The 21,153-nt window shown below is 39.8% G+C and overlaps 1 protein-coding gene across 4 annotated transcripts in view; it reads right to left on the bottom strand.

The window, feature by feature from the left end:
- CHD2 (chromodomain helicase DNA binding protein 2) overlaps positions 1 to 20,884 on the bottom strand; it is a 95,065-nt gene extending 74,181 nt beyond the window's left edge. Inside the window, exons 1-3 of one of the 4 annotated variants that reach the window (XM_033100388.1) lie at positions 20,262 to 20,884; positions 19,783 to 19,915; positions 2,148 to 2,379 (exon numbers count right to left, since the gene is read on the bottom strand). In XM_033100388.1, coding sequence (XP_032956279.1) covers positions 2,148 to 2,379; positions 19,783 to 19,844 — 294 coding nt within the window. In that variant the 5' untranslated portion in view covers positions 19,845 to 19,915; positions 20,262 to 20,884. Of the gene's footprint in view, positions 1 to 2,147; positions 2,380 to 16,134; positions 16,540 to 19,782; positions 19,916 to 20,261 lie in introns of those variants that run through there. The other 3 variants (XM_033100389.1, XM_033100390.1, XM_033100387.1) reach the window with 3 other exon arrangements.
- Positions 20,885 to 21,153: the final 269 nt, after the last annotated feature.

The following is a 21,153-nucleotide window of genomic DNA, read 5'->3' as shown; positions in this document are numbered from 1 at the left end:
AGATGTCCCAGGAAACAGGCATTTCAGAACTAGAATCCAATGTAATCATGTAATCCAGTGTCTTCGGTTTATGAAGGTGAAAAATCCCTAATGGCCTTAGAATAATCAGTCAGAAGACAAAACGTCCTAAGAGGAGCCACGAATAACCCAGTGGTAGGAAATCTAGGCCGAAAAGGCAGCAAATGCAGAGAACACTGAACAAATCTGGCCAAGAAAGGAAGGAGACAGAGAGCTTTTCTCTAGCCCTGTCTGCCAACCCCATCCCCACCCCTTCTTCAACTTCTGTTAGAGCTATGAAATTCATTCTCAACATGGGTATTTATGGAGCTTTTATTACCTGGGGTGGCTAAATTATGTAAGCATCACTACATCAATTAGTTTTATCATTTAAAAATGTTAAGAGAGGCATTAAGGCTCAACTGTTGGGATTTTATTACAGTATATACTGTAATGCATACATCCTAAAATCATCTTGTGTTCTGTGGTACCTAATTCAACTCTTCAATGAAAAAGCTACCATGTGAAAGGGACGGGTATACCGAAAACAAGAACCTTCTTTAGAAGCTCTCCTTTTAGTTATAATCATTAAAATCACAATCCATTCTTTCTCACTGGCTGGTATGTCCATCCACGTGCTAAACTGATTCACATTTCAGAACTGATCGCCTTAACTTTAGAAGTATATTTTACTATTTCTGCCGGCAACTGTTATTGCTAACCTGAAATTCAGTCTTAGTAGAATTCTTTCTCATCTTTTTAAATGAAGTTAAATGTCCAAGGTCTCACAGTTGACAGTGGTCAATCAATCCTAATCAACGCCATTTCCGTCAAGTTTTGAACACACTACGCAAGTCATGCTTTCTATGGCTTTCTTTACAAGAGCTCTCCACTGTAGAGAAGAAAGTTATATCCAGACTTATTTATGTCGATTATACTTCATTCAAACACGGCTTGTGGTCTTCTGGAAAGAGCATCCGGTCTAGATGCGTACACAAAACCAGGCTGAGACATCAGGCTCTGATGATCGCCAAGCAAGGACTTCGCTACAAGTCGGGGGTAAATTTCTGAGTTGAATGACACAGCAAGATCTCTCAGTGGTACTTTTACATTAGTGGGGTCTTTTTGAATGAAGTCAGTCACCATTTGTATTGTGTCTTGTCAGAAGTACCCCCCCCACGCAGTCAGCAGGCAACAAGGAACGGCACTCGAGTGGCTGATGGTCCCTCTTCTGGTGACGAATTAATTAGCAAGGACAACTTTCATTTTCCTACACCTGACACAGGGTTAGCATTCCGCAACCTCCCAGCAGCTCCTAAGGGTCACTTACCGGTAAGAAATGGTTATGCTGGGAACAGAAGAACTGAAATTAACAGTTAATCCCAATTCTGCTTCAAGAGTTAAAAGCAGTTTTGTTTTGTTTTTTAATTTCAGGTTTGTTGAAACCATTCTGTACAACTTGCAGGTAACTTACCAGATTATGAAAATCTGAGTATGCAGATGTAGATTTCCATCGTAGAAGAATAAAAACTGATTTAGCATAAAGCTTTTAATTTCATTGGATAGTTATAAATTTCTAAAGCAGTATTCTTTTGTATTTTCAGTGACTCAAACATTCTTCTCTCAAAATGGAATTTTAAGAGATCAGCTGCATTCTTATGATTAAAAGGCAGTTATTTTTCCCCAAAAGGAATGCATCCCAAAGTCTGGGCATCAGTGAGAAAATGCTATGCAACCTCATTTTTGCTTTTCTGCATTCTTTGCTGGAAGGCTCTTCTGTGAAGCAAAGAATAACCTACACTAACTGGGTACAAATTAACACGTTTATCTGTGACAAGTATTTCTCTTCAAATATAACAAAAACTGCCCTTATTCTTGGATTGTGATCACCCCTCACTGAGCTTTATATAGAAAGCTGTCTTCTTGCCCTAGAATTTGATGGTTCATGTAATTAGTTTCCTGATAGCCTGTGTCTAATATATCAACTAGTAGAGCAGAAAGCAGTCCCCATTTACGTCCAGAGACAGTGTATTATTAGAAAAGGCGGCTGTATTTTCCTTATCAAGATACACTAGTGAGTTTTGGGAAATAAAGGTCCGCTCGCTGGTCCGAGCTAGCAGCCCACTTGTACTGGACAGCAAAGCAGATACCTTCTTCACATCAGCTATCCGTTCCTTCTTAGAGGCTGGCTTCTCTTTGGCTTCTGGAAGGACTGGCTGGGATTTGGATCCTGCCGATTCGCTCTCCGAGTCTGACGGACTCTCTGAAGAGTCGGAGCTGCTATTGGACTCGCTGCCATGTCCACTTCCTGGATCACTGCCTTGCTCACTCTCCGACTGGCTGCCGGAGTCTGAACCAGAAGCTTCTTCAGATGCTGAACGACTTCATAAAAAAAAAAAAAAAAAAAAAAAAAAAAACAAAGAAAGAAAGAAATTTAAAAAGATTTAAGAACTGCCACATAAATCTGTTTAAAACAAAAATCCCAGCAGTGAAATGACAGTGGATAATTTTGGTAATATAAGATGAAAATTTCCAAATTAACTTTTACATTCTTATATTGCAAATATTACTACCATGGTCAACATCCCTATCAGCTACCATTCCCTGAGTGCTTATATGCCACAGACCAGCTAAGTTACATAAATTAGTTATTTTACAAAAATTCTGAAGGGAGATATTATTTCTCCATACAGATGGGGAAGAAAAACAAAAGTGAAGCTCAGATATATATTACATTACATTATATTATATTATATTATACCCGGTCTTATATAAGACCCTTATATTTTAATATAAGACTGGGTCTTATATTAATGTTTGCTCCAAAAGATGCATTAGAGCTAATGGTCCGGCTAGGTCTTCTTTTCGGGGAAACACAATACATTAACTCCAAACCAGAGGTCCTGCCTTGCCACCTCCTGCAGTGAGTCTCAGACCTGGGGGCTGGAACAGAACAAAATAAACCAGAAGAACATGCTGATTCTAAGGTGAAAGCCTAATCCAATACACTGTGACGACTACACATCCCCGCCCCTTCCTCATTCCAAACACCGCTCAGGGGAGCACCCCAAGGCAGGTGACAGCAGAAGCCACAAAATAGGAACAACAGAAGGGTATGGAAAGATCATCCACCTCGGGAGCCGAGAAGGCAATACACCCTTCCAGTTCTGAAATAGTGAGAAAGCAATTCAGGGGCATGCTGATAGGAGAGAAGATAAAGGACGGAAAGGTGACGGACTGTACAGGGTAAGAGGTGGACAGCTCACTCAACTCTGCTGCTTAAATACTCTTTTCATTGAGGAGAGAGCAGAGAAGGGGAGACAGAACCCAGAGTAACAATAATACCAAAGTTCTTGAGGTTAGCCACCCGGAGATAAGACATGCATGGAACCCCAAAGGGTCAAGAAGGGAGGCTAAGTAGGACTGACCCCCCCAATCTTACATGATCCATAGGGAGTGCATTACAGTGCAGGGGGCCATTGTGTTAAGATGAGGAAGCAACGAGAGTGGGGGAGGGAGCTCCTACCTTGGGAAGGAGAGAAGTGAAAAACCGTTTAATTGCCTGACCATCTAATAGGTACCCGGCATGACGCGAAGTGCTTCGTATGTACTTTGCTTTTCCCCTAGTCACAACCCTACTCGGCATTACTGACCCCACATGAAGGATGCAAAAAAGTGGTATGTTAGGTAACCTGGACAATGAAAAAACCAGACCGTGTGTGGGGTAGAGGGAGGGCAGGGTTTCCACCCCACGTCTGGCTCTCAATCGCATATTCTATTACACTCCAGGAGTGCAAAACTTTAGAACCTCAGAAAAGAGATCTTCTCCGGGTTATATCATATCCAAAAGCAGTCAGGCAGCCCCGTAACAGTGACTACCACTGTCAAAGCCTCATTACACTGACTGACTCCTTGGTCCTTTACACAGCGAAAGCCTACTACTCCAGCTAAGCATCTGACGTCACTTCTCCTCCACCTGTGACCTCTCAGAAGGTGGTCACCAGGCAACAGAAAAGCTGGATGGCACAGTTAAAAAGTGCAGGCTCTGGATGGCCCGGTGGCTCAGGTGGTTGGAGCTCTGTGCTCCTAACACCAAAGGCTGCCGGTTCGATTCTCACATGGGCCAGTGGGCTCTCAACCACAAGGTTGCCAGTTCGATTCCTCGAGCCCCGCAAGGGATGGTGGGCTGCGCCCCCTGCAACTAACAACGGCAACTGGACCTAGAGCTGAGCTGCGCCCTCCACAACTAAGATTGAAAGGACAACTTGACTTGGAAAATATCCTGGAAGTACACACTGTTCCCCAATAAAGTCCTGTTCCCCTCCCCCAATAAAAAGAAAGCACAGGCTCTGGCATCCATGGCTTGGGTCTCAGTCCTCGATCAGCTCTGGCCTGTTCCATCTTTTAACCTGTGCCATCCTCAATGACACGACCTGTACCGTCAGGAGAGCAGCAAATGACAGCTATGCAAGCAGCACTCTGTAAATACCCACGCCTTACCCAAACATCAGAAATTTAGGAACGTCACATCCTAGCTCAGATTCCCCCTCTAACACAAAGTTCTTCCCAGCGAGCACCCATTAGTGAGTCAGTACCACGCAACTCGTGGTACTAGTGGAAATTATATGAATAGCTTGGCTTCCACCATTTGCTCACAGGCAGAAAGCTCCAGAGGCAGCTCCGTCGCCTTGTAAGGGAGCTAAAAGGGCAGTCTGCTTGAAAGGGGCGCTGGGGATAACCCAGAAGCTGCATGTGTATTGCCAAGGCTCCATGGCTTGCTGAGGCCTGAAAATAGGGACCAGGGCTGCCCACGTCCTCCCAGCCACCCCAGGCAGTGTCACTGATAACACCCAACTTCCGCAGAACCTAGGGAACCTGACCTTCGCCAACGTCTCAGGACTCATCCTTGAAGCATCCCTTCCCCTCACCTCCACTGCTGCAGCCGCACTAAACCACCTGCAGAGCACAGGAAGCCCTAGTACAACTCACCTCCAACCTCTGCTCACGCAGCAAGCTAAACACCGCTGATCCTTGAAGCTTCAGGTATCATCTTCTCTAGGAAAAAATCCTTTGTGCTCTCCAATCCCAAATTCTGTTCCTACTGGGTGTTTCCACAATACTGCCGCAGCACCTCTGCCATGGCAGTGACTACCCCTGGGGATTGGAAACGGGCTGCCTCTTTTCAATCTGAGCTCCAACCCCCATGTTCCCCAAAGGCTCTCTTCACTTTGTAACACATCCTGGCCTACAAGGCTTACTCCAAAGTCCCAGCTGTCAACATCTATGCAACTTTGCTTCCCCCATCTGTCTTATCCGTTACGAGTAATTTGGTCACTTGTCAACTTCCCCAACAGACGTGAGAGCTAAGCAGTCTTCTTTGATGTTCCCCGTGCCTGCTGTGCTAGAAAAGGACATGGACGGAAACTTAAGGACTTGGCCAGCATATGGAATCTTCTCAAAATCCTTTTGCAATGAATGGCTTAGTGTTTTAACTGCTACTACGATGCTTGACTCCAGACAAGAAATTAAGGCTGGAATTATAGTTTGGCAATCACCACCAACTTTAATTGACACAGGACCACAGTATGGTCCATATATTGCCATGAAATGTAAAACATTGCAACAAGAAAATGGAAACTCTTCACCAACCAACTTAAAGAACCAAAGTCACAAAAAGCAACATTAGTCTGCTGAACGTAACTAGAACAGTCTGGTTAGCTAGAAATCCTTTTAGTGTTTTGTGGGAAAAAGCAGTAATCATTACAGACGTGATGGAAACACTCAACGCCTACCACCACATCAGGGTATGTGGATATGTATGAATAACTCATTCCCTTCAAATTGCCTCATACTATGAATACACTACATTTTATTTACTTTGTCCCCCGTTAATGGGACATTTAGGTTATTTTAAAATTGTTCTCTTAACCAATAAGGTACAAATATCCTTGATACACTTCCATAGTTAGAGTAGAATATTTAGATTTCCAAACTGTTCACTGTACCCAATAAAACTATAAAAGCTTTGTATATACTTTCTTGCGCAGCTCTACATTTGTTTGTATAGGAGAGTGTGCCCTCTAGAAATGTCACAGTGCATATAACACATTTCAGATTAAAAAAACACAGCCATATTTCTTATCAGCACCTATGTGCATAAATACATTTTAATCACCAAACTGCTAACAGTGGTTCACTATTGGATGGGTCACTTGAAATATACTAGTGGATTCCATGAACTACTTGTGTAATTTCTAAAAAAAATTAATAACTATGAAAATCAAACCCAAGGAAAGGTAAACAGCAAATTCACAATTGTATTTACCTCTGTGGGCTGAGGGAGGCAGATGTGATCACGAAATGATATTGGTGACATTTTATGACTGAAGCTAAGTGATGAGTTCATAGTTGTTCATTATGCAAGTGTTAATCTTTTTAATGTTTAAAAATGGTTCACAATAAATCCACCCAAATGAGTCAAATATGAGGCAAAGGATGTAAATACCCCCAATTCCACACAAATGAGCTAAAGATTTAAATGAGAATTAAGACTAAGTGTTTATTTTTGAAACCAGCAAGTCAGCTTTAATTTTCAGGGGAAAAAGTATTTTTTAAAAAGCCTTAATAAAGGGAAAATTCCATTAACTTGCCTTCTCCTAGGACAGGTTCCTAAATGTTGAAATGAAAAAACATATTTTTAAAAAAAAACTATAAATACCTCTAAGGCACTGACAGTATAATTATTCCCTCCAAATGACAGGATATTTCTTGAAAAATTATGCAGACTTCCTATTAATGCCTAATTATAATGCCAAATACTATGAATGCTAAATTGTAGTTTGCAATGCTGATTTAGAGAGGAAGATATGGAAAGTCAACAAGACTGACAAAAAAGGGTCAAATGGAGGTAGTAGGTGAGAAATCCTTTTACTAAGCTTTCACCTAAACAATGAAGTAATATTATTACCTGATTTCCAATGGCATTAAGTTATAAGACAATTAATAAACAGAATTTTCAAGGAATAATTATCCATCATACATTCAGAATCCTCTGAAAAATAAGTATCTTGATAATTACTCAGAATCTAAGTTGGAAACAAGTTTTATAATTTTTGATTGATCAGTAAAAGAGAAATACAATGCAAAAATAAATGAAAGGGACTCAAGTCAAAACTGGGATTTTAGATTCCAATAAAAAAATAAATGTTTATGAAAACAGTTTAACACTTGTTTTCACTTGTGGATACAAAAGATTTATCTCTTTAAAATCCTGTGAGATGTTGGCAAAATGGAGGGACTATTTCTTGCAAATGGACTTTGAAAGCAAACAGTATTAATAGCCATTGTTCCATTCGTTAACTTTTAACCGCCATATCACAAACGACCACAAGAGGGCAGCAGCACAGCAGCACTTCAACTAAACGAGCAAGCCTGTGGAATCTCTGCCCAAGAGCTGCCATTTCAGCACTTGGATAGTGTTTATTTTCCTAAACTTACAAAATGGCTGAATTGTTTGCAGAGCATGTTTTTTGTGGGTGATGGTAGTGGAGAAACCAAAATCTAGTAAAAACGCATAGCCATCTCACTGGAATTCCATAAAACTTATTTCCAGACTAAGCTCTATCAGAATTATAGAATAGCTAATGTTTAAGGAGCACTTATGTATCAAGCATATGCAAAAATTCTCCTTTAATCCTTACAACAAAGACAAATCATCCTCATTTTACAAGAGGCTAAACCCAAGTGTGTGTATATGATGTCACCATCTGTACCCCCAGTCTAGATTACGGAATCCACACGATTTATCCTCTAAGTGGTACTGCTGTCATACATACAAGCTTCAGTTAAACAGATTATTATGCCACCCAAGGCTGATGCAAAACAATTGTTTCTAGGCACTTCTATTTGTCTTAGAATGGAAAAACACAGATCTTTTAAGATCTCCACCACTTCTGGCTCATGTCCTATGATTCTGACAACTAAGCCACACTATAAACAAGGTTAAAAGACAAGAAACAGAAAAGAAATTTCAATGGATACACAACAAAACATTTATGCAAACAACATATGGAGAATTACACATCAAAGAAAAATCCAACAGAAAACTGGGCAAAAAAAAATGGTCATGCAACTACAGAAGAGAAACTCAAAATGGCCAATAAACTAATGAAAAGGTAATTAGACCTCACTGGTAATTTGGGGGGTGTATATTACGACAACTTATTTTACACTCATCTGCTTTGCAGATATTTTGAAAGTCTGGTAACAGTAAATGACGGTGAGAAAGCAGGGAAAATACTACTCATACCATTATTGAAAAAGTTATTAGTAGAAGCTTTGGAAAGTACCTTGACATCATCCAGTAAATCTCAAAATATCCATGTGAATCATGTAATTCAATCTGTGGGTATATAAACTAGAAAAATTATGGCACAGGAGGCGGGAAGTATAAAATTGTTCAGATCTCTGCTCATAAGATCAAAAAAGGAAAATAATCTAAACGTCCATGTAAGAAAATGTAAAAATAAAATGTGAAATATTCATACTATGCAATTAACTACAACAGACTAGGGATGAATTAGATCTATAAATATCAACATGACAATTTCAAAACTATTATGTTTTTAAAACACAAAATATATTATGTGAACCATGGGTGTGTTTAAAATCCCAAGGTTTTTATATGCCAAGTTCATGAAAGTGACTAGGGAGAAGAGGTAAACAGGAATTTAACTGTATCTAACTTGTTTAAAACTTTAAGTGTATTCTTGGAATTTTTCTGAATTTCTCAAAATAGAGCTGTGTTTCTAACATGGTAGAATTGATCAATATTCAGGAGCAAACCTTCCTAAGATTCGACAGTTCTTTTGGAAGTTACCTTAACACCGTTTAACACTATGGATCCTGTGTGTAGAAAAAGGCACATAACTGCACACGAAATTGCTGCTGACAGTTTTGGGGGGTAAAAGGTCCCTTCAGCATCTCCCTGTGGTAAAGAGTGGGAGGCGGGGAATAGACCTTTAATAAGCATACCGTGTGGTCCCTAAAATAAAAACCTAGCCAGACAATCAGCTCTAACGTGTCTTTTGGAGCAAAAATTAATATAAGACCAGGTATATATAATACTGGATCTTGTATACTGGATCTTAATTTTTGCTCCAAAAGACGCATTAGAGCTGATTGTCCGGCTAGGTCTTATTTTCAGGGAAACACGGTATGTCTAAAATTCCCAACTGGTGCTAGGCAGAAGTCACCTGTATCATGCTATCTCTGCTCCCCAATAACCAGTAAACATCTAAGTAGTCCTAAATAGTTTAGGGTACAAACAAATGGCACCTAGGCGTACATATCATTAGGGAAGAATGAGTTATATAGCAAGAAGCCTGGATAAAGTACAACTGGATAACCATTTCAAAAATACCTACCCAACCCAGATCTGGCAATGCATTAAGGATTATAAAAAGGACAGGGCAAGTTTTCTATGCAGGTTAGAATGTAATCCACTAAGCAGTGAAAAGCAGGTACAAGAGGAAAAAGCTCTTCCTATAATCCACCATCTCAAGTGATATATTCCCATCCATTTAGAACTCTGAGGATAGATGGACGAGTTTAACCAGAAATTCCTTTCAGTCCTTTGAGGCTTGTCTTCCTTTATTAACTTTTAGGCTGTAATCTTTAGACTTTCATAAGGCAGCAACTCCAAAGTTAAAAGGAGATTTTTCAAGGCCTGGCTGCTAAACCTCAGTAGTAAACAGCACCTACACCCCATGTTCATAGGAAGTTAAGTGGGGTCCCTGGATCAGGCCAGAGAAAAGAAACAGGAAAGGCGAGGACTCACAACTTTCTTAATAAACAACCAACACTCACTGTGGCAAGCACTCCGCTGAATGTTTTAGACCAGTTTCTCAAGCATTACTGATGTTTTAGGCTAAATACTCCTTTGTCACGAGAGCTGTCCTGTGTGTTGCAGGAAGCTTGGCAGCTTCCCTGGGCTCTACCTACTAGATGCCAGTGGCACCCCAGCCCAACCAAAAATATCTCTAGACACTGCCAAAAGACACGGAGGGGGAACCGGCAAGGGGTGTCTCTAGTTGAAAATTGCTGCTTCAAACATTATTTTATTTAGTTCTAACTTCCCTAAGGGACACATACTACACATTCAAGAACTGTTTCCCTAGAGGACATGCCTACAGAACTGGCCAACGTGGAGGCCTTCAGACAATCGGTTATGCCCCTTATTCTACTACTACGTAACTCCTAAAATCCAATCAGGCGCGGGACTGGTATTTTAGAATCCTCTGGTGATTCTGCCTATTTGCAAACTAAGTTTAGAACAAAACAAACTAACAAATGAGAAGCAGAGCACAATCTTCACAAAAGGAAGTCAAACTGCACGAGGGCAAAGTTCTTCCTAGCTCTCCGGGGCTTCCCCTCTCCCTCCCAGCCACCCACCCACCCTTCCTCAAACTACTCCCATGTTGTTTCTCAAACTATCTCATGGGAACCACTCCAGGGGCTACATTTTCATTTGACTCTTTTGATGTAAAATTATGGCCTTCTGAACAGCATTTTGTTTCTGGCATCAATCACAGCTACAACGCACTGTGACTTTGAGTTTCTGATTTCTTTAAATGAAAGTTTTAAGCAGAGTGCAGATTTGAGATTTTTATTATTTTCCCCAATCTCCTGTAGTTTCCTCTTACCCATCTAATTTGACAGCAAGTTTTGGCAAGATCCTAAAGGGATTCTGGAGCCAAACGCCAGTGTTTGAATCCAATTCTACCATTTATGCCACCTTGTGCCTCGGCTTTCTCATCTACAAAACGGGTGAAAATTATACCTCACAGATTTGTGAGGATTACTCAAAGTAACATGGAAAGGACTGAGAACACATTCCAGGCTCACAGTAAGCACTATGAATAACTATTACTAAAGCTTTCCAAAGCAATCCAACTTAGTGTTCATTGAAACACCTCTCACATTTGTCATCTGTTGGTTTGATATTTCATTGAAATGCAAAACTACAAGCACAACCAGCATAAACAAATTTGATTAGTATCTATAAATCCTTGCTAAGCATACAAGTCAACTGAAGGAAGAGAATGGCAGGATTAGAGGAGCTCGGCAGGATGTAGGACCACCCACAGACCTGCAAAGGATGAGTGCTCCATGATAGTTAACTTGGGGAGCTGGTTACACCGAAGGAGGTCACTAAGCATTTCTGCTACACTAACCCTCACATTAGAGAAAATCTACATTTAAAAAACCTCTTGCCTGGCGCACAGTCAGCACTCAATAAAATGTAAATCTACTCTGGTATTTTTCCATACTGTTCACCACATGCTATTCTCCCTCGTGATAAAATCCAAAATCAAAGACTACTGACGTTATTGGCCCTGCTGGACTGAAGAAATAACCCATACAAAATGCGGTACCGGGGTGCGTTTTCATAGTCTAATCTTTTTAAAATGCTGGTGAGAGTTCACAATCCGCCAACAGGGACAAACACCACACTAAGTAACTGTTCCACAGCGCAGCCCATATCCACTGAGACAGCTCTTGGTTTTAGACAGTTACTTTTATCAGCTAGAGAGAAAGGGCGTTCTGAATGGACTAACTGCAGTCTAAGTTAATTCTGGAATCCAAGCTTTTGGAGGGATCTGAAATGGAAGAGATAACACTAGAATCTCAAGCAACCTGAGGTGAAAAATTCCATCAGCATACATATTTCAAAGGTATGTACAGCTGGATTGAGCATGACACTTCATGCAAAAAAAACTCCTCTTCCATCAAGCATACACTTCGCCTTTGCATCACCCCACCCGCTTTGCTTCCAGACCTCCAAACTAAAGCTGCTGTTAAAATTGCCCTAAAACGGCAACAGAGAAAATGGGACAAGCAACGGAAAGACACAGAGTTAGAAAAGAATAGAAAGACAAGTGCTCCATCAGACTTGAAACACAGACAACCTTTTAAAAATTAACTGCATCCCGGGCCGGCCCGGTGGCTGAGAAGGTTGGAGCTCCATGTTCCTGACTCCGAAGGCTGCTGGTTCGATTCCCACATGAGCCAGTGGACTCTCAGCCACAAGGCTGCCGGATCGATTCCTCGAATCCCACAAGGGATGGTGGTCTTCCCTCCCTAGCAACTAAGATTGAACACGGCACCTTGAGATGAGCTGCCGCTGAGCTCCCAGATGGCTCAGTTGGTTGGAGCAAGTCCTCTCAACCACAAGGTTGCCGGTTCGACTCCCGCAAGGGATGGTGGGCTGCACCCCCTGCAACTGGAAACGGCGACTGGACCTGGAGCTGAGCTGCACCCTCCACAACTAAGACTGAAAGGACAACTTGAAGCTGAACGGCACCCTCCACAATTAAGATTGAAGGGACAACAACTTGACTTGGAGGAAAGGCCGGGAGGTGCACACTGTTCCCCCTCCCCAGTAAAATCTTTAAAAAAAAAAAAAAATTTAACTGCATCCCAGGTGATGGGCTGGACACTGGTATTTTCAGAAGCTCTCCAATGCCTGATATAGGAACAACAAAAGGAACTCAATTGTAAATAAAGTAAAATGTAAATATCTAATTGGCTTTATCAAACAATTCATGAGTCAGACAACATCCTATGTAGCAAGTAGAGAGGAGCTCCAAAGGACTGTACAAAGTGGAGGGTTTTTAAAGCAGAAACAGGAAAAGGAAATGATGAGTTAGGAATCCACTGTTTCAGGCAAGGTCCCTGTCCTAAGGAGAATTGAAGGGGTCTAGGAGCAGATTGCCTCCTAATGCTAACCAGGAAATTCCAGGCTGGCTGGTTCAAAGTCCCATTCCCGAGGAAGGCTGAAACTGTAATTAGGTTAAGTATTAGGTCTTGGTTTGCTGAGGTGGGCCTTCCCACAAGATGACGCTGTTTTGGACCTGTTTCTTTTTTAACTTACTTTTTAAACACATAAACCATAAAGGAAAGGAAATGAAGTAGAGGGAAACGGAAAATACAAATACTGAGACTATAGTTCTAATAAACTGTACTGGAGGCATTATGCTAAACCAAATACTCAGTGCGATGGTGGAGGCTGACGACTAAAAGCAAGCGACAGCCCGTTAAATACTGGCTATCAGTATCACTGCTGTTCCCTTTACGTCCAAATTGCTCTGCACCTTGGTATTCACTATTCACTCTTGCACAGCTTGAGAGAGGAAATGAGGCAGCGGGTAAACCAGAATAATGACTAGCTACAGAGTAGGGCTATGACTCAAACAAGAGGCTGTTCTAGTCCAGAAAGTATCATGTGCTCCCCTCAAAAGGCTGGCTTTCTCAGAAAAGAATTCTAGGAGGACTGACTGCAAAACACACTCGAACCACTCCCCTAACTGGCCTAAACAGACTCCTGCGGGAAACCAGGACGCCACATCCCTCAGGGACAACCTGGCTCTTATAGAGGGACTTAGTACAGGATGATAAAAAGGCAAGATAAAGCATTAGGAATAAAATAATATTACTAAGAGCCTCCATGTACGGAGCACTTTCATCTTACAAGCATTATATTACTTCATCTTCATAAGCTAATGAAGATTATTGTCCACATTTTAAAACGAGCAAATTGCTTTTCAAATCCAACGATGAGTACTTCACTCACCAAAATAGGGCGGGGGGCGGGCGGGAGTTTTCAGTACTGAAGTCAACACTGCACTGGTGCCTATTATGTTTACAGCTCTTGCCTGGCACTGGGGTTAACAGTTAAAACCATCACAAATGACAAATTAACTGATTAGAACTGAATCCAAAATATAAAACCAGAACTGTCCTTAGAATGTCTTACCCAGGGCTCTTCAACAACATTCCACGCCCTGAAGATCAGGGTGATCACATTATTTCCCCAATTATGGGGACTGTCCAGTAAAGGAAATTTAAATACTTTGTTCTCCATATGAAATACACTCCAGATGATGTCACTGAAATACCAAAAACTGGTGACCCTTAAACCAGACATGTTAACAATAAAAGGCTAAATTGGAATTTTGAAATGCAGCCTAGCTAGCTTCCCTATACCTCAGTTCTCCATGATTTACATGCCAGAGCAATGCCTTGTCCCCCACCTCATAAACTGCCCTCAAAAGTAGACAGTATAGTAGTTTGACTTCCCCTATCAATTCAAGTTTAGACTGAGTAGGTGGGGAGGTCCTAACAGACATGTAACAATGTGTTCCAACACTGTGCTCAATTCAATTACTGATTACAAAACATCTGATGATGGAGTCAACTTTTGCTGTTCTGGCGTTACACTAGTAACACTAAAGTTCCAAAGCAAGTAGGAACAGGTAATTTTGCTAAGGTATAAATTTGACTTCAAAGCTCATATAGCAGAGGATGCGAGAGGGTCATCTATAACAAGCACCCAGCAGAAGCCAACATAGTTATTGTTTTTTGTATATAAAATAACTTAGGTGATTTTAAAAAGTTTCTTTGTTAAAGTGACTCTCCTTCAAGAAAGCCAATTGAGTTCTAAGGTTTTCAGGAAAAAAGTTAAGATCTTTTTTAAAAAATTACCAGATGTCAGAGTAGTCACTCGATTTTTATGTCAGGCACAAGTTGACTATTCCATATTTTATGGGAGAAATGACGGGAATTTGGAAATCGGAGGTGGCCTCAAGACGTACCTCTTAAAATTCCAAGGGGATTATTGCTGTAAGGGGCAGGGACACACTAATTATTAAAATCTGTTAGTTTCAGATACTGTTAGGTAAAATTTAACTAAACTTCCAGATTCATATATCAAGAAATAACCTGCTAGAACTTTTACAACTAAAATTCCTCATCATATAGTTTGCCCACCTTCCTGTGATGACTGGATCTTTACAAAAGATGTAAATCTCCCAAGAGCCAAATATCAACGGGAAACTGCAAATTTTCAAAGCAAGAATCCGAGAGGGAGAGAGAGAGAAGGGAAGAGAAGCGATCAATACTTTTCCATTGTGCACACAGGAGAAAACTGAGAGAAGGCTCAATAATCAGACCTAATACTCTGGTTCTTTGAAAAGTTAACTGGCTCAAATGGCATGCAAACATTTCATAGATGAATTGCTATAATATGCATTTTAACTCACATAGTAATGATATCTATTTTGGGCTAAAGCATCTTCGGAGTAGTTTAGATCCTGGAACATGACTGCACTACTACTTAATTCTATCCCACTTTTAGGAATTTAAGGGCATTTAGCAAATACGAAAATTTTAATACAGCTGAAAAATCTCAACAAACAGAAAAAAAAATTTGTTCTTGTGCTTCACATGCATTTTAAGAAGTTTGAAACACCAGTTAATGATCAAGTTCTACAAGTATTTGTTTCTAACGCTGTTAAAATGTGTCATACATAATTTATTTCACCATACAATTTTTAAAAATCAGTTCTAGAATCTTTGATGAGCAAGTCTAAAAAACAAATGGAAAACCCAGTTCCACTTGAAGTTTCCAAAAACCATCCAGAGAATTCTTCCTAAAGAACCAAAACTGAGAACCTGCAAAACCTTATAGTGAATTTTACCTATTTAAACTTTATTCAGAAACCTAAGATATGCCCAGGTAAACATCTCTTCCTACACTCAGAAGGGCCAAATCTATTTTGAAATATTTTACTCAATAACAAATTTCTGCTATGGCCAACTATATGACAGTTCACTCCTGCTACTGCTGAAAATACTCCAATGCTGCAGGGAAAAACTTCTTGTCCGGTAGAATAGAAAAAGTTATAGCCTTTCCTTCACGCTTAAATTCATTACTTGTGACTGAATGTCACAAGTGGGTAAACTATGATTTTTTTTAACCTTTGCAAAGATTTCCAAACAAAGCAGACAACGAGCATCACTGCAGTATTTTAACCAGTTTGTCTGGAGATTAAAATTTCCGGATAGGGGACTCTGAGATGTTTCCCCAGATTTTGCCAAGTGATTCTATTATCAGCTAACATTTCCTTAACAAATGTTACTAATACTTTAAAAGAGTTTGTTTTCCAACACTTGTTTGCATAGTAATGGGTACCTAACGTTGCATATATATTTTTAAGGTAATACTTAGTTACTAAACAAGTAAAAATTCCTAAATACTTGTTAATATTAAAAATAAATCTCTCTACACATACTGACCTGAGTTTTTCTCCATGAAATGCCAATTCAGAAAAAGTATGGTACCAAGTAAAAATGCACGGAGACAAATTCAAATAATCTTCCCTTGGTCTATGAGCCATGTATTAAACAGCTCTAACACCTGTTAAGACGTTTCAATTTAAAAGTATCTCTTCTGACAGTGAAACGGTTTGGGTGAATGGCAGCAAAATCAAACTCACTCATCTCCTCACATTGAGCAGAAAACGGAAAAAAAAAGACCCGCTAGGTTTTGTTATCTGAAGGTTTCCGATCTGCAGCTTGCACTTTCTGCAAAAAAGTAGAAGCCGCTTCTAAAAAAGGAAAGTCATTCCCAGGGAAAGGCAAAGGAATGTGCTGCAAACTATAGGGAAGGGCGGAGAAGACTGCCAAGAGCGAAATTCTTCAGGGAAGTGGCCGCCACCGGAAAGTCCCGCCAGGGGTCCCCTCCCTTCTCTTTCCCTTCCCAGCAAGCCAGCCGCTCGCTAGGAGGAAAAAGGAAGCACCCGGGCTGCGCACGCAGCCCAACGTCACTGCGTTCGCTCCTCTTGCCGGCGAGGCGTCTGACGTCACGGGGCGGGGCCAGCCCGAAGGCCGCCGCTGTTGACCTGCTGTTACCAAGCGCGCGTACAGCCAATCAGCTCTCGGCGCCGGCGCCGGCCGGCCTTTGAACTCGGCACGGCAACTTCCTGCTGTTTGGCGAGTACACAGTGCAATGCAGTATGTCTGTCAGCGCTGCGGCACAAAGGAACAGCCATTTTGTGACTAAGCTGGACCTGCACCAAGATGCCAGGGGCTCCCAGAGCTGCTGTCAGCGCTAACTACCAAGCTGCCTTTTATTTTAGCACCAGAGAACCAAAAAAGGAGAGAGGGGGAGAAAAGGGAGGTTTTGGTATTTCAGGATTCAATTTGCTTTATTTTCAGTCTTTTTAAAACTCCGGATTCGTAAGAATTATCAGTGTCATAAAATGGCTGCCACTTAAAAAAAACTGTCTTTTCCAGTCCACAAGCAACTGCATTATACCATTTCTAAACACCCCTAGGCTTTTAGAATAACTGCTAAAAGGCTGATTAAAAAGCAGATGATTTTCAACGCACCTCAGGCGATCAAAATAAATCTGGTTCAAAGGCAGATGATTTGGACACAAATTTAATAAACTGTTTCAGTTCTTAACATAAATTGCAAAGGCGGAGCCCTAGCACACACAGAACTCTTTGTGTGCACAGTTCCATCCTGATCCCTTCTCTCTTGTTTCCATTCTTTATTACTGAAGTTACCCCAAAATGTAAATTATTCAGCTAAGTGTGTGGTATACATTTCTATACAGGTCCATCACTAAAACTTTGTTTTAAATATTTAGAAGCTTCAGACATACCAAGTATTTTTAAAGTCTTTTGAAAGTGAACTTTTTACTCTTCAAAAATCATGATATATAAAGTGTAACATCAAACTTAAATATCAACTTCAAAATACAGGAATAACAAACTTACATAATCACTTAAGTACTGCATTATTTCCAAAAACAGAAGAATACCAGGTTTACCTCAACTTGCACTCAATCCTTTCAGATCCTAAAGTAATTCTCAAACCAAAGTTTACTACTTGACCTGCAAACTCCTCCCTTCCTCTCCTGTGGCTCAGGCTGCAAAAGTGATTTTTGTACTCCCTGAACACTAGACTTTGTGCCATACAAAACAGGTCCTAAATGGAGAAATTCTGATGGACTGAGGAATCAAGTATTAGTTAGGGACAGCCTCCTTAATTTTAGCTCACTAGAAATAAAAATAACATTTATCTACAATAAAACACCATTAATAACCTTTACCTTTACAATTTTAAAAGTGATGTCATAATTATGTACATGTGTTAAGGTATGCAATTTATAGCAACAGTACTTTAAAACTCCATCATCTCTTCAAGGAGTCTCTCAAATATTTTTGTTCATCAGGTACATGAATCAAAATATACTTGACAAAATGCATTTAAAATTATAGTAACATGCTTCTTAATACTGCCATAAGCAAATGCATGACAACTTCAAAGTAGTTTTCCAGGTGAGAGTAAATAATTAAAAGAATAGCAACACTGCTTGAGTTTTTAAATTAGAAAGCAGAGTCTGATCAATGTTAACCACAAACCTTGCATAAGAAAGCCAAAACCCATGTGAGACTATGCAAATCATACACTCAAGGGAGTAACAATTTTAGGTACGGATTCTTTAAAAATGTCAAATATATGTGTGGAGATTTCTATTTCTTCAAATCGCTGTTACTTTTCAGAAAAATCACTTAGGGTTAGTATAAGTTTTCTGTACTAAATCTAACCTAAGCATTTCAGTTCAAATGCAGCAGTCCAAACTGTGTGACAACTCAATTTGCAAAAGAATGTGGAAAGGTATTTTTGAAAGCAAGGGTCAAAATATTTTAAGTCTAATGCAACAAATGATCAACATTTGTAATAAACCACGTCAAAAACTTTCATATTCACTAACTTAACAATAAATTATATTATGTAAAATTATAAAAGTAAAAGCAAAAGTGGGAAGAAAAATCATATAATCAATCATTCTTGTTAACTGCATGATTTAAAATTTATAACCTGACAATTTATAAGAACACACATCAAGAAATGTATTGATACTTTAAAAAATTAATATACAGATCATACAACATTAGAGGCTTTATTACTTAGTCACTAATAAGGTACTCCAACAACCGTGAAACAAATGATTTGAACAGTACATTTGTAAGCTTCAGAAGATAAAGCATTCCAGGAGACACTGTCGAAATAAATCAATAAATTTAAAGCAGCTATAACTAAAACTGCCAGGATAAGATGCTACTACATCTACCAACCAGAAAGCATTGTCTGAATATAAACATATAAATGTAAACCTTAAAATGGGTTAAATGTAAAACACATAATTATAATCACGGTAACAACACAAACAGAAGTATATTAAGAGTATTCCAAGATTTCTGGGATCACAGGTTTAATTTCATAAACGCAGGAACTGTAACCATCAAGTAGAGGTTTTGATAAATAATATCAAAATTGCCTAAAATGTCACGAGTATCAAAAGAAATCTAGAATCAAATAAAAATACAAACTGAGAGGGATCAGTCAAAGGGTCCTTTTTGCAGTTTCATTTCAAAATGTACATTTTTTCATTCATATAACTTTCTCAAATGTCTATTTACTATAATTTACTACCACAAGGCTCCTCTATGGCCTTCAGTTACAAGTTTGGGTATCCTAGATTCTTCAAAGAAAAAATTTGCCTTGTATGTAAAATGGTGCAATGCAGCAATGGCTAAACCGACAAGGTCATTTTTCTACAGCACAAAAACCTGAAAACTGTAATTTATTGACAGAAAAACTGTAGTTTACAAAAAAGGCCCCTTTGAATAAAGGTACCTTACCTTCAGACTGCTCTAAGAGGCCTTAAGTCAACTCAACTTTCATAAATTGCTACCAAAAAATTAGGGTGTGGCATATTAGCAATCTCAAGGTCACGCTTTAAAAAACGAATCCAAATTAGTAAAATACTTAAAATAACACAGACAGCTATCCTTGTCTGTCAAGGTAAACAGTGTAAGCTGAGGTTTCCCCCCAAAAAAGAAAAAAGGAATAAAGTTGATAGCTCATACCTCGATGCATTGCTGTGTGGCGAACTGTCCTCCTCTTGGCTTTTGTCCTTATTTCTCATCATCTTTTAATTCTTAAATATTAAGGGGAAGGGGGAATCTGTGTTTGCTTTGAAGTCCTGTGCCCAGGTATTTACTGTCAAAAGTTGAAAGAAAGGTAAGGTCCCAGCTTCTATCGATGGCTTTTATTATCAGGAACAAAGTCCTGACCATGTAACGATATTGTTATAACACAACAGCGGTAAGCACCAAAAACCAAAATATTTCTATTTTTTCCTTAAAAAAAAAACACAAAAAACCACGTTAAACCAAACGGGGAATCATCACTATCAATAAGGAAAGTTTCTCAAAGTAACACACTGGATACAAATAACAATCTCTGTATCTTATTGCGTCATCCAGGAATTTCTCATATTTACAGAAAATAAAGCAAACTTTAACATATAAATCTTTTAAATTATCACTAATGATCATGAACTTACCTGATCCATGTAGTATGTCCAAAGCAAGAGTCCTATCTAGTAGAAAAATATCAGATCCCAAATAATTAAAAATCCAAACGAAATTCTCCGTCAAAAAACGAAAAATAAATAAAATAATCCTCAAATATGTTAACTGGTCCAAAAAAATAAAGCAACAATTAATACTAAAACGGGTACGAAAGAAAAAAACCTCATTAGGAGAGCGCACAAAAATGGAGGTGCGCCATGGCTTCTAAGCTGGAAAAAACAACGACCTGGGCTCTCAGTACGGCTGCTTCTTTCCAACAAGGCACGAAAAGAAAGCTCCTAAAAGCTGCTTTTCTCCCTTAAAAAGGTTCGAATCGACCCCAGTAAGTCACTAGGAGAGGCAGGGGGCTGCGGGGGCCCCCTGAGGCTGCCCGAAAGTTAAGGAAAGTTGCGTAAAGTGAGGCGAAGGCAGGGAGCAGAGCGCGCTCTAAGGCACAGCCGCCATCTAGAGCCTCCTTCCCAGCTCTGAGAGCTCTGCCTTTGATTGACACTCTCTACATTTACCCCACAACTCAGGTGATGTACCATAGACCCACCCCTTCATCTCCACCAAAAAAAAAAAAAAAAAAAAAAAAAATAGATCCTCCATCCCAAGGAGCCTGAGGACCCCCACCCCCACACCTCCCTGCCCCTCCAGACCACCCCATCAGGGGGAGGGGGAGGGTTGCTTAACCCCCTCTGGCTCAAAGCACCCTTTTTAAGCCAGAGAGAAATGTAATTTGTTCCTTTTGTCTAAAGATCTGCTAAATATTTCAGTCCTTGAGCTAAAATAACTTCCTCTCTGGACAGGAAGTGGTGTTTTATCAAGCCATTTTGAAAAAGGGACAATTCTTAGAGAATTTAAGCTCATCTTAAGTATTAATCT

This window comes from Rhinolophus ferrumequinum, chromosome 28, assembly GCF_004115265.2.
Source record: "Rhinolophus ferrumequinum isolate MPI-CBG mRhiFer1 chromosome 28, mRhiFer1_v1.p, whole genome shotgun sequence".
Taxonomy (NCBI): domain Eukaryota; kingdom Metazoa; phylum Chordata; class Mammalia; order Chiroptera; family Rhinolophidae; genus Rhinolophus; species Rhinolophus ferrumequinum.
Note: the sequence above shows the minus strand (reverse complement) of the source record. Positions and strands in the feature narration are given on the sequence as shown.